The 20,224-nt window shown below is 50.2% G+C and overlaps 1 protein-coding gene across 2 annotated transcripts in view; it reads right to left on the minus strand.

The window, feature by feature from the left end:
- TBC1D2 (TBC1 domain family member 2) overlaps nucleotides 1-20,224 on the minus strand; it is a 51,502-nt gene that overhangs the window by 14,932 nt on the left and 16,346 nt on the right. For both annotated transcript variants that reach the window (XM_044920518.1, XM_021691336.1), the window contains exons 4-6: nucleotides 15,893-16,026; nucleotides 12,233-12,429; nucleotides 4,857-5,252 (exon numbers count right to left, since the gene is read on the minus strand). In XM_044920518.1, coding sequence (XP_044776453.1) covers nucleotides 4,857-5,252; nucleotides 12,233-12,429; nucleotides 15,893-16,026 — 727 coding nt within the window. The remainder of the gene's footprint in view (nucleotides 1-4,856; nucleotides 5,253-12,232; nucleotides 12,430-15,892; nucleotides 16,027-20,224) is intronic.

Consider the following 20,224-nt stretch of genomic DNA (forward strand, 5'->3'; position numbering starts at 1 on the left):
CATCTCTGCACCTAGATTTTTCCTTTTGCAAGCTGTCCAGTGGACAGAGTGAGATCCTGCTGCTGGGGCATTTGAGGAGAAGCTGGCCAAGCACTGGGGAGGCTCAAGCAGAAGCAACCACAGCACTGGCCCTCAACCTTCATTCCACTGGGATGGACATTCCAGAAGCAATGGACAACGCACGTTCACAGCTATACCTAGCAATTCCAGGACATTCACTGGCTGAAACTCAACCCCTTTTGCTCCCACTCAAGAAATGTACTGGGCTGTAAGTGCATGAGAGAGACACTATTGCAGGCGTGACCTTGGATAGCCCTGATTTATCTGGAAATTAAGAGCATCACACCTGTGATGACTGTGGCACCTCATTATCAGGGATGGGTCACGTGTACACAGCTCACAGGCTGTCTTGACCCTCCCGGGGTGGGCCTGCATCCTGGCCAAGATCCTTCCCAGCCCAGAAGCTCCAATTCATACCCAGGGTCTGCTGCCTTCTGCCTAGATGGTTGACCCAGTGGGAGGGCCACATGCTCCCAGGGTTCCTTAGCTAGAAATAAAAGCCCCCGGCTGGCTTCAACACATGGCCTCTCACCACCCCACTGGGGCTGTCCGAGGTGTCTCCTGCCCTGGCCACCCCTGCTTCTGATCCCTCACTGTGCCCGGACTGCCAGGCTTCGTGTCCTCAGGCTGAGCTTGCTGTCTGCTCTCTCCACCGGCCTGGACCCAGGTAGTTCCAACTCCCCAGCCTGGACTTCCTCCTACTCTCCCGCCATGTCTCCCTTAGGTCAAACTCTGGGCTCCCTTTTCTCAGAAATGCTGCCAAGGTGTACCAGCCGCTCTTCTGCACAAGCATCTGCCTGCTTCCTCTCTGCGGCCCCCATTTTCTTACCTTTAGGTGGAGGCGTGGTGAGCCTGGTGTGAACCCTCACGTTTGCTGCACGAGGACCCACCTCCTGTGGGCATCAGGATTTTCCAGGCCCCCTCCCCCTGCCCGTGATAGTCTTCCGTTTGGGTGTCTGGAGACTTACAGATTTGTGAACACAGAAGCTGCGCGGGCCCCCTGCACCATCACCCTGTGCCCCTGCCCTGCGCTGAGCACATCATCCCATTCCATCTCCCCGGCAGCCCTGAAAGGAACTCAGATGCGGTCTCCGAGGCTCTGAAAGGACAGGTACGTTGTCTGAGGTCACACAGCTCTATGAGACCGGGGGTGACCGAGCCCAGATGTGTCTGATTCAAAAGCCATGTCCAACCACTGCACTTACAGCCGAGATCCTCCCCAAGCTCTGCCCCCCTGCTGGCATCCACCTGGACGCCAAATGTCTAGTCCCACACTTCAGCGGTTGTGCTCGGCAGTCTGGCTGGCTGCACGCAGGCCTGTCTGACCCCTCTGACCCTCGAGTACAGTAACACCACAGCAGAGACGCTGGCGCTGCCTAGTGGTCAGGGAGCGGGCCCTGGGGCCCTGGGGCCCTGCTGCCTGGGTAGAAATCCTGCCTTCACCACTGAGCCCAGCACGAGTTCCTCGCCCTTTCCGGGCTTCCTCCCCTCACCTGAAAAGCAGGAACAATAACACCACGGCCTCAGGCACTCTTGGGAGGATGTGATTAGTTAATACGTGCAAAAGGCTGAGAATGGTGGCTGGTGCGTGGTGAGTACAAGTGTCACGTCCTTCTCTAGGTTCTCCCCGCACCTGGAGAGCTACTGTCACCCGCTGCACTCCTCCTGCCCCCGCCCAGAGACTTCCCACTGCTGCTGTTGTGCGTTCTTTTTTTTTCATGGATTTATTTGAAAAGATTATATAAAAGAACCCCAAAGCTATTTATAACATTTACAGATCAATTGGGAAATTTGAACACTGACTGGATACTACCATACTATGAGTTAATTTTTTTTTTTTTAAAGATTTTATTTATTTATTTGACAGGGAGAGACACAGCGAGAGAGGGAACACAAGCAGGGGGAGTGGGAGAGGGAGAAGCAGGCTTCCCGCAGAGCAGGGAGCCCGATGCGGGACTCGACCCCAGGACCCTGGGATCATGACCTGAGCCGAAGGCAGTCGCTTAACCAACTGAGCCACCCAGGTGCCCCATACTATGAGTTAATTACTGTTCATTGTTTTTGATATGATGCTGTTGTGCATTCTTCCCAAACGCCTGAGAAAATACAACACGCTTCCAGGCAAGGGAGGAAGAGAGCGACCCGTTGCCTGAGGTCCTACTATGTGCCAGAGCCGTTTACCTCCCACACATTATTGTGTGTTAATTTATCTCCACCATGCTGTGCGCTACGTATTAAAGTACCATTGTTCCCACTTTACAGATGAGGAAACAAGTACAGAGAGGGGAAGTCCTCCTCAGTCACGTGCCTAGAACGCGAGAGAGGCAGGATGTAAGCCAGGTGTGTGCGGTCCACAGGGGAATGGAAAACTATTGCTGGGTGAAAGCGCATCAGCAGAGTCTGCCGCTCTACACGGCCGCTCCATTCTGCCTCCTGTTACCGTCCCTGTGTCCTCACCCCAGGCCCCGAGATGCTCCGTCATTTCCAACGCTTTGGACATACGGCCGGGGGCACTGTGCCTGCAGCCCAGACGCGAGGGCATGTGTGAGCACCCCTGGGAGCAGCCGTGGGGGTGGGGTGGGGGGGCGTCTGGGCAGCACCTCCCCATTCAGCTCATCGCCCTACCTTGAGTGTTCTTCGTGGCTCAGGACTGTAGGGAGGAAAAAGAGAGAGAACTCAGAGAAAGGAAAGCCACACGACAGTCACCGGCAAGCAAAGGAGGAAAACAGCTGGAGAAAGGGGACAGGAAGGAGAGAGTCTGCCTGCCTGTCTTCATAGGGATCAGGAGCCTGGGAATTCTCTTTGGGAAACGCCACACGGACTAGCCCTTGTGCTAGTAGGGAAGGCAGTGGATCGCGTGTGGGGAGACCTGGGGCCTAGCTGCAACCCTGCTGCTTGTGCTGTGGAACCCTGGACCCCTGTCTGGGCTCAGCTGTCCCTGCCAGAAAATGTCAAAGACTAGATCTCTGAGTCTTCCCAGCTCCGATATTCAGGAGGTCAATGATTCTGTTCTCAAACTGGCAGCTTCAACAAGGGGGCATTTCCCTAAAGTCGCATGTCCTCCGTCCCAGGGCAAGGGGGAGATGTGAACATTGCTCTGTCCTCAAACGGAAAGACTATGGATTTTGGAGGAGTCTTCTATTTTTCTAGATCAGACATGTAAAGGCTAACACATGAGGAACTCGAGCACATGCAATTCTTTCTGGCACAAACACTGGGCCTCTGAGGATCAGCAGCAAGGTAAGTTTGGTTGATAGGAATTTCCTCTATTTGGGCTCACTGATAAATTCCCGAACATACAAAGCCAGGGGCACACTCTGTCTCCTACAGCGAGTCCAGGCTTCCAGTCAGCTCTTGGCAGCGCCCAACAGATCTATTTCTCTGATCCCCGAGCTGCTCTACGGGGTCTTCACCTGTGGATTCCAGCAGGACGGGCAGACAGAAGACTCTTACTTAGCAGGGCAGAGGAGGGTAGGGAAGCAATCTGATGAAAGCAATTTTCCAGCCCCAGCCTCGCTCCATCTGCATTTGAAAGGATTTTATTTTCATTTTGAACTCAAAAGAATCTGATTTTAAAGGGAAAAGATTCAAAAACTGGTTAGGTGGTTTTTCATGCAGAAGGAAACAGGAGGGATCTGGGTTTCATGTTATCTTCCTTCACCCCCCTGTCAACCTCATGAGTAGGGACAGTGAGGCCATTTTAAAGAGAGGTGAGGGGCCTTGCCGGAGGTGACACAGTTAGTAGGAGCTAGTAGGAGGCAGAGCCTGGGTCCAAACCTAGGCCTGACTTCACAGCTGGGGCAGCGGCCACTGTACCACACTGCCCACTGGTCTTTCAAAAGCTTCTGGAGTTTTCTTTTTCTCCTCCTGCTTACCCTCTTCCAGCAGCAATGCTTTGGTCCCATGGCAAGGACGCTCCCCTGGTTATACATACATATGTATACATGTGCGGCTGTGCAAGGCGGGGTTCAGGGCAGGACCAGCCCTGGTTATACAGCTGCCTTTAAGGACAGTAGGGGTTATGAGCACCGATCCCCAGCCTCAGGCCTTCAGGTGGCCCAGCAGCTCCTGTCACCATGGCAGGCATCACACATAAATTAAGTTCCTGCTCCCGGAGCCGCAATCGGTCTCCGGGAGGGCACAGCCTCCCCAGGTGAGAGCCGCCGCCTGCGCCAGGGGGAGGCAGGGGCAGCGGCAGGAGGGAAGGCCCAAAGAAACTGGAAGGCAGCAGAGCAGACGCGAGTCAGAGAGCTCCAGCTCCCCAGCCCCTCCGCGTGCGGACCCTTCTCAGCCTCAGCCTTCCTGCCCACAGTGGGGAGCACACAAGTGATGGCCTCACAGGGCTGGTGGAGCATCAGATGAGATGATGCGAGCGAGGCACCCACGACAGTGGCCACCGGGCAGCACACAGTCTCACAGAGGAGCCGCGAGTCCTGCCGGCCCCACATCACCTGGACTGCGTGCTGGGGGAGGCCACCAGGCACCTTGGGGACTCCCCAGGGCATCAGCATGGCACTTAGCTGGTCAGGCACTCAGGGGTTCTGACCTTGTCTTGTGCTCTTAAACCTCTAATAATCACCTAGAGATACGTTCCCTTTCCAGCCTAGGATATCATGAAAAGGTCAAATTGCACCGGACCTTCTGGTTAAGACAGTGAGGAAGTGCGTAGCAGTATTTCCACCAATATCAATTTCGGTATGAAGGTTTATCCCTGCTCTATCTAGGAAACCCTTAGGGTTGAGAGCAGTGTGCCCACGTCCCCCAAGGGCCCAGGGCCTGCGGGGAGGGGCCCTTACCTTCAGGTGCTCCATCTTCTCCTGCTGGCTCAGGAAGTCCCTGTCGGCAGCCCCTGGGGGCCCAGGCGGCTGGGTAGGGGGATGCGTGAAGTCCTGGGTGACCTTCTCAGACAGCTTGCAGATGACCTGCTGTTTGGCCTGGTTCTTGTCCATGAGCAGCTGCACGTGCCGCCGCAGCTCCTGCACCTGCTGTTCCTGCAGGCCAGCCGTCTGCACCAGGCTCTCCCGCTCCTGCTCCAGGGCCTCCACCCGCCTGCCCAGCTCTGCGATCTGCCGCACCTTGTGCCGCACCAGCTCCAGCCGGTCCTTGTCCTCGGCTGCTGCCAGGTATGCGCTGGATGCCCTCTTCTCCTGCTGGGCAGCCTCTAGCGCCTTGTGCAGGATCCTCACCAGCTCCTGGGGGAGGAAAGGAAGCACCTTGTGAACTCGGGGAAGGCCCATGAGGTGCCAGGGACTTGGCATTTGCTACATTCACCAGCTCTCCTAACAGCCCTGAAGGGTGGCTAGCATCATCCTCCGGGCCGGCTCATTTTCTCCAGCTGAAGACCACATTTCCCAGCCAGGCTAGCAGCGAGGGGTAGCCCAGTGACTATTCTGCCTAAACGGGATGTGAGAAATTATGTGGGTAGCTTCTGGGTCCTCCCTTTAAAACCACCATGCACACTGCCCTTCCTTCTGGCTGGGAGATGGCAAGAGCTGGAGCAGCCCCTCGGCTCATGAGCAGAAGGTGTATGATGAGGACAGCAATTGCGTTACTAGCTCAGAACTGCTTACTGAACCCCTGGGTTCTTCCACGAGAAGGCAGGAGAGAAATAACTTCCAGATTGTTTTAGACCAGAGTACTCGGAGGCTTCTTTGTTACAGCAGCTGAGCCTGAACCCTGACTGATATGTGTCCATTTCAGAGATGGGAAAACTGAAGCCCCACAGAGTAGAGTAGAATTCAATCCCAAATCATCACAAGGCTGTGCTCGGTCAGTCATGAAGGCAGCCTGTGGCACACCGGCGTGGCCCTTCTCTCCGGCTCCTGTGGCAGACCTGACTGACTCATGTCAATATTCCTTCCTGCTAAGCCTAGTGGAGTCCTCAGAATCCCAAATATAGCAACAAGTAGTCGCTACCGATGGAGCTGGGAGAGCACCTGAGAGGAAACGCATGGGCAATCCTCAGGCTAAAGCACACACAGAGCCTCATGCTGTCCACTGTGCCCAGCCCCTCGGGCCACCAAGCAATGCCTACAGGCCTGTGCAAGAAAGCGGAAAGAGCTCAGAAGCAACAGACTTCCATTTATTCCTTGGCAGGGGCACTGTATGCACATGGAAACTCTAGGTCTGCTTGGCTCTCCACGCCTTCAAGCCCCCAACCTCCCCAGGACCTGTCCTGTCCCAGAGCAGGGATGTGGGTTCACTTAAGGCCAGGATCAGAATATCAGAAGCCAGGCAGCCCAGCGGCCAGGCCCATGTGAGCCTCAGACCTGGTAGGCAGGGGCTCTGGGCCATTGCTCTGCTCCATGCCAGAGAATATGGTTCCCCAGAAACACATTACCTGTATCCACACCAAAGTATTCAACTAAATGAATCAGCTAGATAGGGTTATTGCTAAGAATGATTCCATTTTGGAAGAGAACTGCTCCAAATCATGACCTTATCTGAGAAATTAATGGCAGGATCGAATTAGCATGCAACTTCTGAAACCTGGGGACCACAGACTGGCCCTCTTCTGGGTTCTCTCCCTTCCCTCCAGCCATCCAAACATTATTAAGCCCCACTCAATGCCAGGCCCTGGGCTGGGTGTCAGTGGCCCGGAGGGAGATCAGTCAGAGTTCTCACCTTCAAAAACCACCAAGGCTGATGGGAACAAAAGTGAACTACTATAATGGAGTGATGTACTGCAAGAGGGAAGCAAGGGATTGCTGGGGATACAGAGCAGAGAGCAATGACTTCTACCTGGGATGGAGGTGGGGGAAGACCAGTATATTCTACAGAAAGGCAGAACAGTTGAAGCTGATCCATGAAGAATGAGGAGGGCCAGAGACAGTCAAGCAGTAGGTAGGAGATGAAGGCTGGAAGGGCTTTCCAAGTGAGCTGAGTCAACAGCTCCAGCAAAGGCCCAGAGGAATGAAAGAACCTGTGTGGGGCTGTGGGCATTCTTGGGTGTGGCTGGAAGGTGGGGTGAGGAGGTGGTTGCGAACCAAACTGGAATGTTTGGAATGAACTAGCTTCTCAGGCTCTGCTGAGAGAGATCATCATTCCTGTGGCTCCAGGATAACTGAGACGCTGAGACCATTTTCTGGTTTGGCGGAGATTTGGAGAGGACCCTGGTAAGTGCCTGGGCGAATTAACCAGCAGACACCACTGTTTAGGCTCTCCTGAGGCCCAGCATCAGGCAGGTATCTTTCCCCCAACTTTGGCAGAGTCAACTCTGAAGCCCATTCCATTACATCCAGCTGCCTCCTCCCCCTTCCTACTTCCAGCCCGGGAGGCTCTCCTCCCACCCCAGAATCCCAGCTGCAGAATGAGACAGGGAGAAAGGAAGCAGGGAAGGGATGGAGTCAGGGCAGGAAGCACGAGATGAGGAGTGCGAATGGACCTCGGATTCAGGAAACCCGGTGGCTGGCAGGCCCGGGGAGACCACCTGGTCAAGCAGGTCACTTGCTGTCACAGGAGGACACTGAAGCCCAAGAAAGGAGAAGGAAGAGGACTAAAAGGAGCTGGTGGATCCCCACAGGTGGGAAAACCTGCCACAACAGAGGACTCCCAATCCTAATCTGGGGCCCTCCACTTCTCCATGATGTGTAGTTAACAGATTTTGCACTGAAACACTTCTTTCCATTTCTTTAAAAATAGAAACAACCCAAGTTCATAGCAGCATCATTCACAACACCCAAGAGATGGGACCAACCCACATGTCCCCTGACGGTGAATGGATAAGCAGAATGTGGCATATACACACGATGGAATATTATTCAGCCTGAAAAAGGAAGGAAATCCTGTTACATGCTACAACATGGGTGAGCCTGAGGACATCAGGTCACAACAAATGCACATACACACCATCTAGAAATATTAAAAACCAAAAGGGAAGCTGCTCGGGGCCTTACTAGACATGATGGCATGTCCCTGAGCACCGCCACCACCAGCAAGAGTGTGGGGACTCCTCCTCGTCTGGTCGCACCTCAGCGTCCTCGTCCCGCCCTCAAGGAGGGATGCCCAGGGTGTTGCCAATTCCCACAACTATAAGCAATGCTTTAGGACTCATTCTTAGAAACAAAAGAGCTGATCTAGTGGTACTTCTAATATTTCTTAATCAAATCATTGTTTGGCCCATTTCAGACTTTAACTGGCCACACGTTATCATTTTATTAAAAAATATTTTTTATTGAAGTATAGTTGATTATTTAAAATTTTAAAAGCCAACGAACCATCTTTTAAAAATTAATCCTTTCCCTTATTAAAGAGTTGATACTTGCATCACTCACTCAAATCAAGGTGGATGGGCCCAATGTTGCTGGGGAGAGAGCACCGGACTCTCAGTCCAGCAGCCCGGCCCCTGGCCCCTCGGAGGCTGGGTGCCAGCAGGTGCAGGTGAAGGAGCAGCTGGTTCTGGAGACCTGGAGGCCTTGCTTGCCATTCCAGGCCCATGAGGGTGTTTCTAGTGACAGTGTTTTAGAAGTGAACTTTGGCTTTGTCATAGATGAAATGGAGATCATGCTCCCTACTCTTGGCACAGGCACTTCAAGGATGAGAGAGGAAGTCTGGCAAGTGCCCCTCCCCAAGCGGAAACAGCCAGGGCCCCTCTCAACCCTCCCTCCGTGCACTCTGAAGTCTTTGTACTCCATACTCTGGATAAGGGGAGCGTATGTTGAGGTCTCTGGCTGGGGTTCTAGGGAAGTAAGAGGCTGCACTTTGCCCCCAACGAGTTTCCCCAACAAATTACCCTGAGCGAGCTAAGTTGGCCCCAGATAGGGCCTGGGAGGAGTTCATCATTCCCAGCAGTCAACAGATGGCCAACATCACTACAAACACGGGCTTCCATCTGCCAGAGCAGACAGCCTTCAGGCTGGGTGCAATTTTGTCAACTCTGAGAGCCTGAGTCACCCAGCCAAGCAGCCATCTGGTGCTATCCCCAGGAGTCCAAATCTCCTGGGGGACCAGCATGCTGCAAGGGCCTGGGACAGATAATGGCTCAATGGGGACTGGAGTGGTCCTGTGGTTTAATATGACACCAGACAGGAGTGCATTTGTATTTTCTGAAAAGCAGTTATGTGCCCATGTCTGATGCTGGGCCGTACTGGGAGACCACAGAGGAGGCGGTGAGGCTGGGATGAGTCCTGGACCTGGGCCTCTCCTGGTTCTTCCAGCTGTGTGACCTCAGGGCAGGCCCCCACCATCTCTGAGCTCCTTGAGCATGGCAGTGAAAAGGGCAGAAGCTCTAGAAGCAGACAGACCAGAGTCTGAAACTGGTCTTGGCTCCTGGGAGACCCTGGGCATGCAGAATCTCTCAGAGCCTCAGTTTGCTCCTCAAGAAAAGAGGGCTGGTAACTGTTGTAAGGATTAGTGATAATGCATGGAAAGCCCGAGCACACAGCTAGGGCCACCCCTAACACCAGTTATGTATGCTCTTATCTGTTCTTCCCCACCTGACAGCAGGGACCCAATGTACCTCTGTGCCCTCCACAGCATCCGACAGAGTTTGAGATACAAATTCTTCAAGGATCATTAACGCTATTGGCAATGACCACCCAGGTGGCTGAGCCAGGACAAGACCTCCCAGTTCCCATGTCCTCCTGCAGCCTCAGGCAGAAAGAGAGTACCTTCCACTGAAGAGATGCAGGAAGGCATCTTGTAGATGTGGGCCCAGGGAAGTCTGGGAGACTGTCTGCCCAGCTGAGGAACTGGACTCGGAGGGTCTCAGATGGACAGTTAGTGTCCTCCAATCAGCATTTCTGCACATCTGGGACACCACTGGGCACCCCAAGGTTTTGCAGGCCTCCTCTGTCCTACCTCTGGGCCAAGAGTCAATCTTCTCTCCCTCCCCTCTTTGGTTTTGGTATCTGGGCTGGAGGTAAAACGCCAGAGTTGGTAGGGCTGGGGCTCCCCCTGCCTAATGTGGGATGAAGACTTGACCTCTGCCCATCGCTGCTATGCCACTCATTTCTTGGAGACCCTCATGGGCACCCATCTGTCTTCCTAGAGCCCTTCAGAGGATCATGCCATTCCTTGTAAAGCCGGAAGGAATCAACGAGAAGGGCAGGGAATGCCTTGATAGCAGCCAAAGCCTGCATCTGGCGGGCGGCTGCTGCATGCCAGGCACTGGGCTTTATGCATCCGGACAGAGGCCTCTGCAGTAAGCACTGCTATAACTCCAGGGACAGGAGGAAGCTGAGGCTTTAGGGGTTAAGAAACTTGCTCAGGGCCAGAACTGCAGACAGCACCTTCCACTTTAAGGCCTGTGCTCCGAGATGCCCACCAGACAAAAGCACACTTGTGAGATGGGCTGGACAGCATGCACAGCACTCATCTGGTGAGGCAAAAGTGGGACCGCAGGCTTTCCTCTCCTCCTGACCATCAGTCCCAGGCCAGGCCAAGCTTTGCTGGGAAGTGAACCAGTAAGAAAGTCCAGGTTCTGTAATGCTTGGACAACTTCCTCCTGCCATTTTCACTCTGACCGCAGGGAAGCTGTCAGCAGCCTGGGGAGCCCTGACTGATCTCCACGAGCTTGCCTTCATTTATTGAGGATGCCACATCCTCCAGGGCGGCACAGCCACTGGGGGTAAACCTCAAGGAAATCTCGGTCTCCCGGGCCTCTCTCCTTCATTGGACAATTCCCGACACCTTGGAAGCAAAGGCCAAGCCCAGGGAGGCTGCCCAGGTTTCCTAGAAAGAAGGGGAAGGTGGGGTCAAAGGAGAGGCGGTGTTCACATCCAGCTTGCTTTTCCTGGCCAGGTGGGGTCTGGGCCTTACGCTGTACTGGTCCAGGGATCGGGGAGGTACTCCAGCCCAGCCGGATGCCCTCTGGGCTCTCAGGAGCACCAGCAGCTCCACCGCAGGATGGGAAGATGACCAAAGAAAAAGAAGCTGGGCTGCTAAGTGGCAGCAGAGGGGACTTCACACGCTGTAATGCTGTACATGGGTGTCGGGGTGTTTACCGCCTGTCTCTGCTGTGACATGCAAGCCTCTGCAGGGGCAGGGCCCGTGTCTCTTCCCACTGTTCCCAGCGCCTAGAATACTGCATGCACACCACAGGCCCTCGACAAAGACCTGGTGAATACACAACTGAAGTGCGAACCTATGAACGAATGAGCTTCCTCCTTGGAGGACTCTAATCACGAGCTGCTTCATCAAATGTATGCCCTGACCTGCCAGGACAGAAGTCTCCCCTAATATCTGCTTAAGGGCAAGAAAGGCAGAGAAGGGGCAAAACTCGGTAGGGAGAGCATTTTTCTGGACTGTCTTCAAAAACAGAGCAGCAGAAAGGAGGACAAGAAATGTAGAGGAGGGAGATTATTCAGAAGTACATAGAGATGGGAAATAAAGCAGGAAAAGACTTGAGGGCAGCCAAACCTCAAACATGAAGATTTGGGCCTTCCCCTCGGAGGAAAAGAAGCCCGGGTTCTCAGTGGGGCCCACCCCTGGGGGCCCCACCAGGTACCACCCTGGGGATTTTCAGTAACAACTGCGCTAGTTTAACCACTTTTATTGTGCCCAGGGTTGCAGTCCCCCTCACCTCCCTGCCATGTGATTCTCACTACTTCACAAAGTTGCCCCAAAAAAGCGAACATGATTTATTCCCTGGCTTGTAGGATTTGGGGATGATTTTAATGCCTGTGTATGTATGTGATCTGTGTTCTACAATGACCATGTCACTCTTTTTTTTAACTGCTATAATTAACTTCTCTATTAAGGCTAAATCTTCCTCGTCACTATCCCCTGTTGGGCCTGGCTGAGCCCCAGAGCTACAATAGACCTGCCTGCTTTCTCTGTCCTGTGATAGTCCTTCAGCGATCTGCACCGTTACCAGCTGCCAGTTCCTTCGGGGGCCCCTCCCAGGACCCTGCATCCAGATCCCCCTCCTCCAAATGCTGCCTCTCTTCAGTGTGGGGTGAGGCCAGGCACAGTCTTCTAGGAGGAGTCCAAGAGCAATACAAAGTAGGTTCCAGAGATCCTGCCCTGGAAGGCCTTCCGTCACCCAGGCTGAGTGTCCACATGGCCCTTAGTAACCAACAGCACAGCATTTCCCACCACCACCAGTTTGGCTGTTAAGGACCGAGACTGGCACATGCCTGGCCGGGCTAATGTAGCATGTCTAGCTTGTTCAGAGGCTCTAAGCCCAGAGGGGTGCACTGGAGCTTGGGGCCTCTGTGGGGCCAGAGCTCACCTTCTGAGACTTTAACTCCTTGGCGAGCATCAGAACCTGCTGCTCCAAGGCCAGAACCTTTTCCTGGGCAGTTCGGGTCCGTGTGAGTCCTTCAGCAAAGAACGGAAAGGTGTTGTTCTGGCGCTTGGCTTTCTGAATGAGATTGGCAGTCAGAGAGGACTTGGGTGTAGACTTTGGAGAATCTGCTGGATCTTTCCCTGCTCAAAAGGAGGAACACAGAGGTTATGATCAGTGGCCTCAGTGGTACTCAAAATTGAGCTTGCTGCAGAAGCACCTGAAGGGCCCAGTAAAATGCAGATTGTGGTACCCTACTCCCAGAGCTTCTCATTAATAGGTCTGGGATGGGGCTTGAGAATTTGCATTTCTAAAACTTTCCTAGGTGATGCTGCTGCAGCTGGTCCCGGATCATACTTTGAGAACCCTTGAGCTATATAAACGTTATTTATACTGTACCAGCTGGGTCCCTCAGCCCATCCTCTGACGTGTGCCTGTCCCCCACTCTTGGATCCCCACCTGTATGGGCTATCTCACACCACACCGCTGCTGTGTGCCAGGGGCAATCTCAGGCACAAGCCCTGGCAGGATGTCTTGTTTCTTATTTAAGGATCCCATCTCTACCCTCTGGGCAATTTTCAAAGTACAGAGATCTGTCCATAGACAGGAGTATGGAATATCTGTATTCTGCATTCTTGCCCCAGAGAGTAAGTCAGACTCTCATTGGATTCTTATCACAAGCTAAGTTAGGGCACACATTTCCCACAGTTGACTGCCTCCAGGCTGCACAGTCCTTCTATTTCCTCTAGAGCCAGGGTCAGCAACCACGGGTCCACAGGCCAAATCCAGCCCACAGCCTGCTTCTGTAAATAAAGTTTTATTGGAACACGGCCACATTTGTTTGTACATTATCTGTGCTGCTTTCACTCCACAAGGGCAGAGTTGAGGACTGGCAGCAGAGACCATATGTCCCACAACGCCTCCAACATTTACTATCTGGCTCTATAGAAAACATTTGCCAACCATTACTGAATTTCTTATTTTGTTTTATTTTTATTTTTTCTTAAATCAAATTCAACATCACAGTCACTCACCCACCCCGATGCCTTGTCTTGCCCTGCCCCAAGCCTATACTTTAGGGATCTGCCATCAGCCTGCATCCAGGGACATTTTAATGGCCTGGTTATATAGTCAAAAGACCTTGAGAATCTTGTCTACATGGTACATACACATCATGCCCATTATAAGGTACGAGCAGAAGAAATTTTTCTCAATGCTCTGTGCCAGAAAAGGCTTTGCTTTTTCTAAGAAAACATGTGTTTATTCTTACAGATACTGGAAATAATCTAACACTTGCATTTCCCTCTTTGCCTTGGCTACTGAGAAGCTCAGAGCTGCATCTGCTGCCCACTCTTAGCTATTCTATAGGATCTTATCTTGGTCTTATCTAAATTTCCTAGCCCAAATTACTCATTTACTTTCCCCTGATATGTATTTTATTTTATTTTATTTTTTTAAAGATTTTATTTATTTATTTGACAGAGGGAGACACAGCGACAGAGGGAACACAAGCAGGGGGAGTGGGAGAGGGAGAAGCAGGCTTCCCTGCAGAGCAGGGAGCCCGATGTGGGGCTCGATCCCAGGACCCTGGGATCATGACCTGAGCCGAAGGCAGACGCTTAACGACTGAGCCACCCAGGCGCCCCCCTGATATGTATTTTAATAAGCTATCCCCAATCCTTTTGGGACTAGGGTGTTAAAAAAATAAGGACGTGGTATGGAATCCCAGGTGAGGGGACAGGCAGGACTTAGAGAATGAGTAGAATAATTTAGCATGCTTCTTCTGGGGCCAGCCAAACCATCTAGAACAGATAAGAACCTACTCTAGTAGGAATCAGAACCTCCCTGGCCTTGAGAATACGAGAACAGAATGGTTTTGTCCTAGACTTAAAAGAAATTCAGTTGCACTGGGTACAAACCCAACTGCAGAGCTCAAAGGACAGCAATGCTTCTTTCTCCTTCTTGCCGTGGGGTATAGAAGAGCAGGGGGCGCTCCATGTAGCCCTGCTGCCCTCTGATAACACTACTCTCCACTAAACCTGACGGCAGGCAAGGTGGGGATCACTGCACCCATTTCACAGTTGGTGAAGACGAGGCCTAGGAGAGTGGTTTTCCGTCAGTGCTGTAGGACTTCATGGGGGTGCCACAGGGCTGATTGGGATGGGAAGACGGTAGGAGGAGCCGAGGGGAGGCCAGACTCCCATCCCCTGCCTCAAGTCTGCTTTGATATGCACTGTATATTAGATTTTATTTACGGGGATCAAAGTGTCATGGCAATAAAAAGGTTGTGTGAAAAATCACTGCTTTAGAAAATGAGGCTTTTCTAAAGCCTTGGCCTGAACCCTAGTTCCTAGTTCCACACCCCCTGTGCAGCAATGAGCCAGTCACTCCACTTTTCTATCCTCGGTTCCCTGATTTAGTAAATGAGACCAATGGAAGCTACTGCTCAGGTTTTTGGAAGGGTCAAAGAGGTTAAATCAGGTGAAGTGCTTGGAACACATAAAAGAAACTTGAAAAGATTCTGTTCGGCGACAGGAGCAGTCCTAAAGGACCAGATATTGCAGATTCCATCTATATGAACTATCCAGAACAGGCAAATCCACAGAGACAGAAAGTCGAACAGTGGTTGCCTAGAGCTGGAGGGATGCGAGGTTTCCTTCTGGGATAATAAGCATGTTCTAAAATTGGTTATGGTGAATTGTATACTTCAAATGGGTGAATTATTCGGTATGTGAATTATATCTTAATAAAACTGTTACCAAAAGGAAAAAAGTGTTTAGAGTAGCCGTGACACAAAGTAACTGCTATATAAGAGTGCTGGTTCCATTACTAATGATTCGATGGGGGTACTGAGCCCTTCGCGCATTGTTCACTGTGATCCGCGGGGACTTGCCGGGCACTGTTCCAAAGGGGTGCTCTTTCTGGAGCCACTTCTATACAGTCGAGGGGTCCTCCCGGCTAGAAGACCCCACGGTGCTGCCTCAGCCAGTTTTCTTCCAACTGTTTCCAGATTACAAAATGTCCTAAGGGCACCCATACCAATTTCCAAAAAAAAAAAAAAAAAAAAGTCCATCCCCCCACCAATGTTGTGGGCCACTCACATTTAGTGAAACAGTAAAGTTCTATGGAATAGCTGGATGGACACCTAAAGGTCACTTGCTCTGCTTCTTCAGGCAGATCTGATTTTAATCACCCCAGGGCGGCATTTTTATATCTTTTCCTTATAAATTAAAAAAAAAGTAAGAAAGAAAAAGTGAGATATATTTTCTTTTATTACTTCAGGAGTCATTGCTAAGAGCATCAGTTTGGGAAGACGAGAAAGAATTACTGGTGAGGATGGTGGTGATGGTTGAACACCACTGTGAACGTGCTTCATGCCACTGAATTGTGCATTTACAGTTGGTTAAAATGGTAAATTTCAAATGTATTTTACCACAATAATATTAGTAAAAAAAGGAGCCATTGCTACTAGACCCATAGAAACCAGGAGGAGTGACCTGGAGAGTTTCAGGTTAGAAACAAAAAGCATAAATGCTGATCTCTGGGGAGGATAAAGAGGGCGCTCGCTTGGTCTCTGAGGACAGCCCAAACCCAAGCAGAGCTCACCTGGGGCGCCAGGGTCAGAGGGTAGGGGCTGCTCCGTCCTCCAAGGTTCCGCGCTCAGTGGAGGATCTTCCCCTGGAAGTTGGTGGCCTGTTCCTTGGGCCTGCCTGTTGCCCCGAATATTGTACATTGTGTTTCTGAAAGGAAAACAGGAGCATGAGGTTGCCCTCCTGCCCCTCGGCTCTCCCTGCTGCCACTGCTGGGGCTCAGGCCACTTCCTCACCCCCAGCCATGCCCCGAGCAGTCTGCTGGACTCCAGGCTCCCTGCAAGATGCATCCCACCCGAGCCACTCCCCACCCCCTCACCCTCTCCTTTTCATTTTCTCCTCGTACTTACCACCTTCCACACATGCTATTGCTAATAAACAATACAAGCTTGATTCCCCTGCCCCCAGCCCCACTGCTGGAGTGTAAGTTCTTTTTTTTTTTTTTTAAATATTTTATTTATTTATTTGACAGAGAGAGAGAGCACAAGCAGGGGGAGTGGTAGGCAGAGGGGCAGGGAGAAGCAGGCTCCCCACTGAGCAGGGAGCCTGACATAGGTCTCGATCCCATGACCCTGGGATCATGACCTGAGCTGAAGGCAGATGCTTAACGAACTGAGCCACCCAGGCGCCCCTTGGAGTGTAAGTTCTCTTGAGTGCAGCGATATTTGCCTGTTTTGTTCACCAAAATACTCTGAATGTGTAGCACGGCACCTGCAACATAGAGGGCACTTACAGTATATGTGCTGAACGAAGGCTGAGTGGACTTGCCAAACTAACTTTCCTGAAACCTTCATCTGGTTTTGTATCTACTTGGCTCAAAAATCATTGGTGCCTCCCTACTTCTGCTGAGGAAAGCTCCAAACCCTGGATCCTTCTCCCCTTGCTTCCGTTGCCCATTCAGATCTGTTTTCCTTGAGGCCTTCACTAATCAGCTCATGGCCTCCAAGGAGCTTACTGAACTTTGTCAATGGGCTACCCTTTGACCAAGTACTTGTCTAGGCTGAATAATGGTATCGTTTCTTCAAGAGCTGGGCACTAACCTGCCTGCATGCCTGTTGGCCCCTGGCACTGGGCCACACATGCCCAGAGTGCAGGCTCATTGTATGTTGGGTTTGTAGGAAGGAACTAGGTAGCACCAAAGGCTGGCTTAGGGCCACAGACCACAGAGAAATTCATAATGAGTTGGATGAAAGGACAAGGAAAAGTTTATTTTCCCTTTGCAAAGAGATAAAAGTAGACATATTCCAGAATTAATAATGAGGAAGAGAAGATGATTAAAGGAGTTCACTAGGTCAGTGTTTTTCAAACTGCAGGTTGTGAACCATTGGTAGGTTGTAAAATCAGTTTAGTATCATGACCAGAACTTATTTCATTATTTAAAATATTTATTTATTTATTTATTTTAGAGAGAGTGAGAGTGCGCACACATACAAGCAGGAGGGGCAGAGGGAGAGGGAGAGAGAATCTCAAGCAGACCCCATGCTGAGTGCGGAGCTCACGACCTGAGCTGAAACCAAGAGTCAGACGCTTAACCTACTGCGCCACCCAGGTGCCCTGTGACCTGCATTTAAAATATGGAATGGATGCACCAAAACCCATAAGATACCTAGGAATAATAATAAATAATAATAACCGAAGGGGCAAAGGGTCTGTACTCTAAAAACTACAGAACACTTATGAAAGAAATTGAGGAAGACACAAAGAGATGGAAAAACATTCCATGCTCATGGATTGGAAGAATAAATATTGTTACAGTGTCTATGCTACCCAGAGCAATTTACACATTCAATCAATCCATATCAAAATACCATTGACATTTTTCACAGAGGTAGAACAAGTAATCCTAAAATTTGTATGGAACCAGAAAAAATCCTGAATAGCCAGAGGAATGTTGAAAAAGAAAACCAAAGCTGGTGGCATCACAATGCCGGACTTCAAGCTCTATTACAAAGCTGTCATCATCAAGACAGTATGGTACTGGCACAAAAACAGACACATAGATCAATGGAACAGAATAGAGAACCAAGAAATGGACCCTTTACGGTCAACTAATCTTCGACAAAGCAGGAAAGAATATCCAATGGAAAAAGGACAGTCTCTTCAATAAATGGTGCTGGGAAAATTGGACAGCCAAATGTAGAAGAATGAAACCGGAACCATTTTCTTACACCATACACAGAGATAAGCTCAAAATGGATGAAAGACCTAAATGTGAGACAGGAATCCATCAAAATCCTTGAGGGGAACACAGGCAGCAACCTCTTCAACCTCGGCCGCAGCAACTTCTTGCTTGACACGTCTCCAAAGTCAAGGGAAACAAAAGCAAAAACAAACTATTGGGATCCATCAAGATAAGAAGTTTCTGCACAGCAAAGGACACAGTAACAAAACTAAAAGGCAATGTATGGAATGGGATAAGATATTTGCAAATAATATATCAGATAAAGGAATAATATCCAAGATCTATAAAGAGCTTGTCAAACTCAACACCCAAAAAACAAATAATCCAGTCCAGAAATGGGCAGAAGACATGAACAGACATTTCTCCAAAGAAGACATGCAAATGGCCAACAGACACATGAAAAAATGTCGGACATCACTTGGCATCAGGGAAATACAAATCAAAACCACAATGAGATACCACCTCACACCAGTCAGAATGCCTAAAATTAACAAGACAGGAAACAATAAATGTTGGCCAGGATGTGGAGAAAGGGGAACCCTCTTACACTGTTGGTGGGGATGAAGGCTGGTACAGCCACTCTGGAAAACAGTATGGAGGTTCCTCAAGAAGTTAAAAATAGAACTACCCTACAACCCAGCAATTGCACTACTAGGTATTTACCCCAAAGATACAAATATATTGATCTGAAGAGGCACCTGCACCCCGATGTTCATAGTGGCAATGTCCACAATAGCTAAACTGTGGAAAGAGCCAAGATGTCCATCAACAGATGAATGGACAAAGAAGATGTGGTATATATATACAATGGAATAATACTCAGCCATCAGAAAGGATGAATAGTTACCATTTACATCGACATGGATGGAACTATAGGGTATTATGCTAATGAAATAAGTCAATCTGAGAAAGACAATTATCATATGGTTTCACACATACGTGGAATATAAGAAATAGTACAAAAGATCTTAGGGGAAGAGAGGGAAAACTGAATGGGAAGTCATCAGAGAGGGAAAAAAAACATGAGAGACTCTTAACTATAGGAAACAAACTGAGGGTTGCTGGAGGGGAGGTGGGTGGGGGGATGGGGTAATTGGGTGATGGGATTTAAGGAGGGCATGTGATGTGATGAGCACTGGGTGTTAAAAGCAACTGATGAATTACTGAACACTACATCGGAAACTAATGATGTACTATATGTTGGCTAATTGAATTTAAATAAATAAAATAAAATATAGAATGGAAAATATCAAAATGTACCCCACTTAGAAAGGATTAATACTTTCTAAATTATATATATGTGCACTGAGCTATAAAATAAAATGTATTTCTTACTGTGATGGTGGTCAACAGTTTGAAAAACAATGCAGAGGTCATTTACTTAAGAGGCAGCAATAGTGTGGTTAAAAGAGAAGGGGAGGGGTGCCTGGGTGGCTCAGTCAGTTAAGTGTCTGCCTTCAGCTCAGGTCATGATCCCAGGATCCTGGGATTGAGCCCCGCATTAGACTCCCTGCTCTGCAGGGAGTCTGCTCCTCCCTCTCTGTCCCTCCCCCCAGCTTGTGTTCTCTCTCTCAAATAAATAAAATCTTTAAAAAAAAAATGAAAAAAGAGAAGGGGACGTGAAGGTCTACAGATCCGTGATGGAGTCCTAGCTTTGCTATATCATCCCTATGTGCAATGTATACTTCTAGCAGTATAGTGGGAAATTACCCTGAAAAACCCTTATTCACAAACACCTAGATGCTAGATGAATACCAAACATGTTTCAAAAGTATTGAGCTGAATTCAGGAAAGGAAGGGAAATTCCTGGGGACTAAACATGAAAAGGTGAACTTCAAGTGGGAAGGTGAATGTGTAGACTGGACTACTCCTTAGCAAATATTTACTACTTTCCCACCACCTCCTCAGGAGCAGAGTACCTCCTCTCTTGGCGTGGGCATGGCCATGGGATTTGCTTTGTCCAGAGCGATGTTAGCAGATGTGATGTAAACATAGGCTTAAAATGTCCTTGCATACAGAGCTTGCCTCTTTTTTTCTTTTTTTTTAGATTTTATTTATTTGACAGAGAGAGAGAGAGAGCTTGCGAGCACAAGCAGGGGGAGTGGCAGGCAGGGGGAGGGGGAGAAGCAGACTTCCTGCTGAGTAGGGAGTCTGATGTGGGGCTCG

The sequence above is a fragment of the Neomonachus schauinslandi genome, chromosome 13 (genome assembly GCF_002201575.2).
Source record: "Neomonachus schauinslandi chromosome 13, ASM220157v2, whole genome shotgun sequence".
Classification (NCBI taxonomy): domain Eukaryota; kingdom Metazoa; phylum Chordata; class Mammalia; order Carnivora; family Phocidae; genus Neomonachus; species Neomonachus schauinslandi.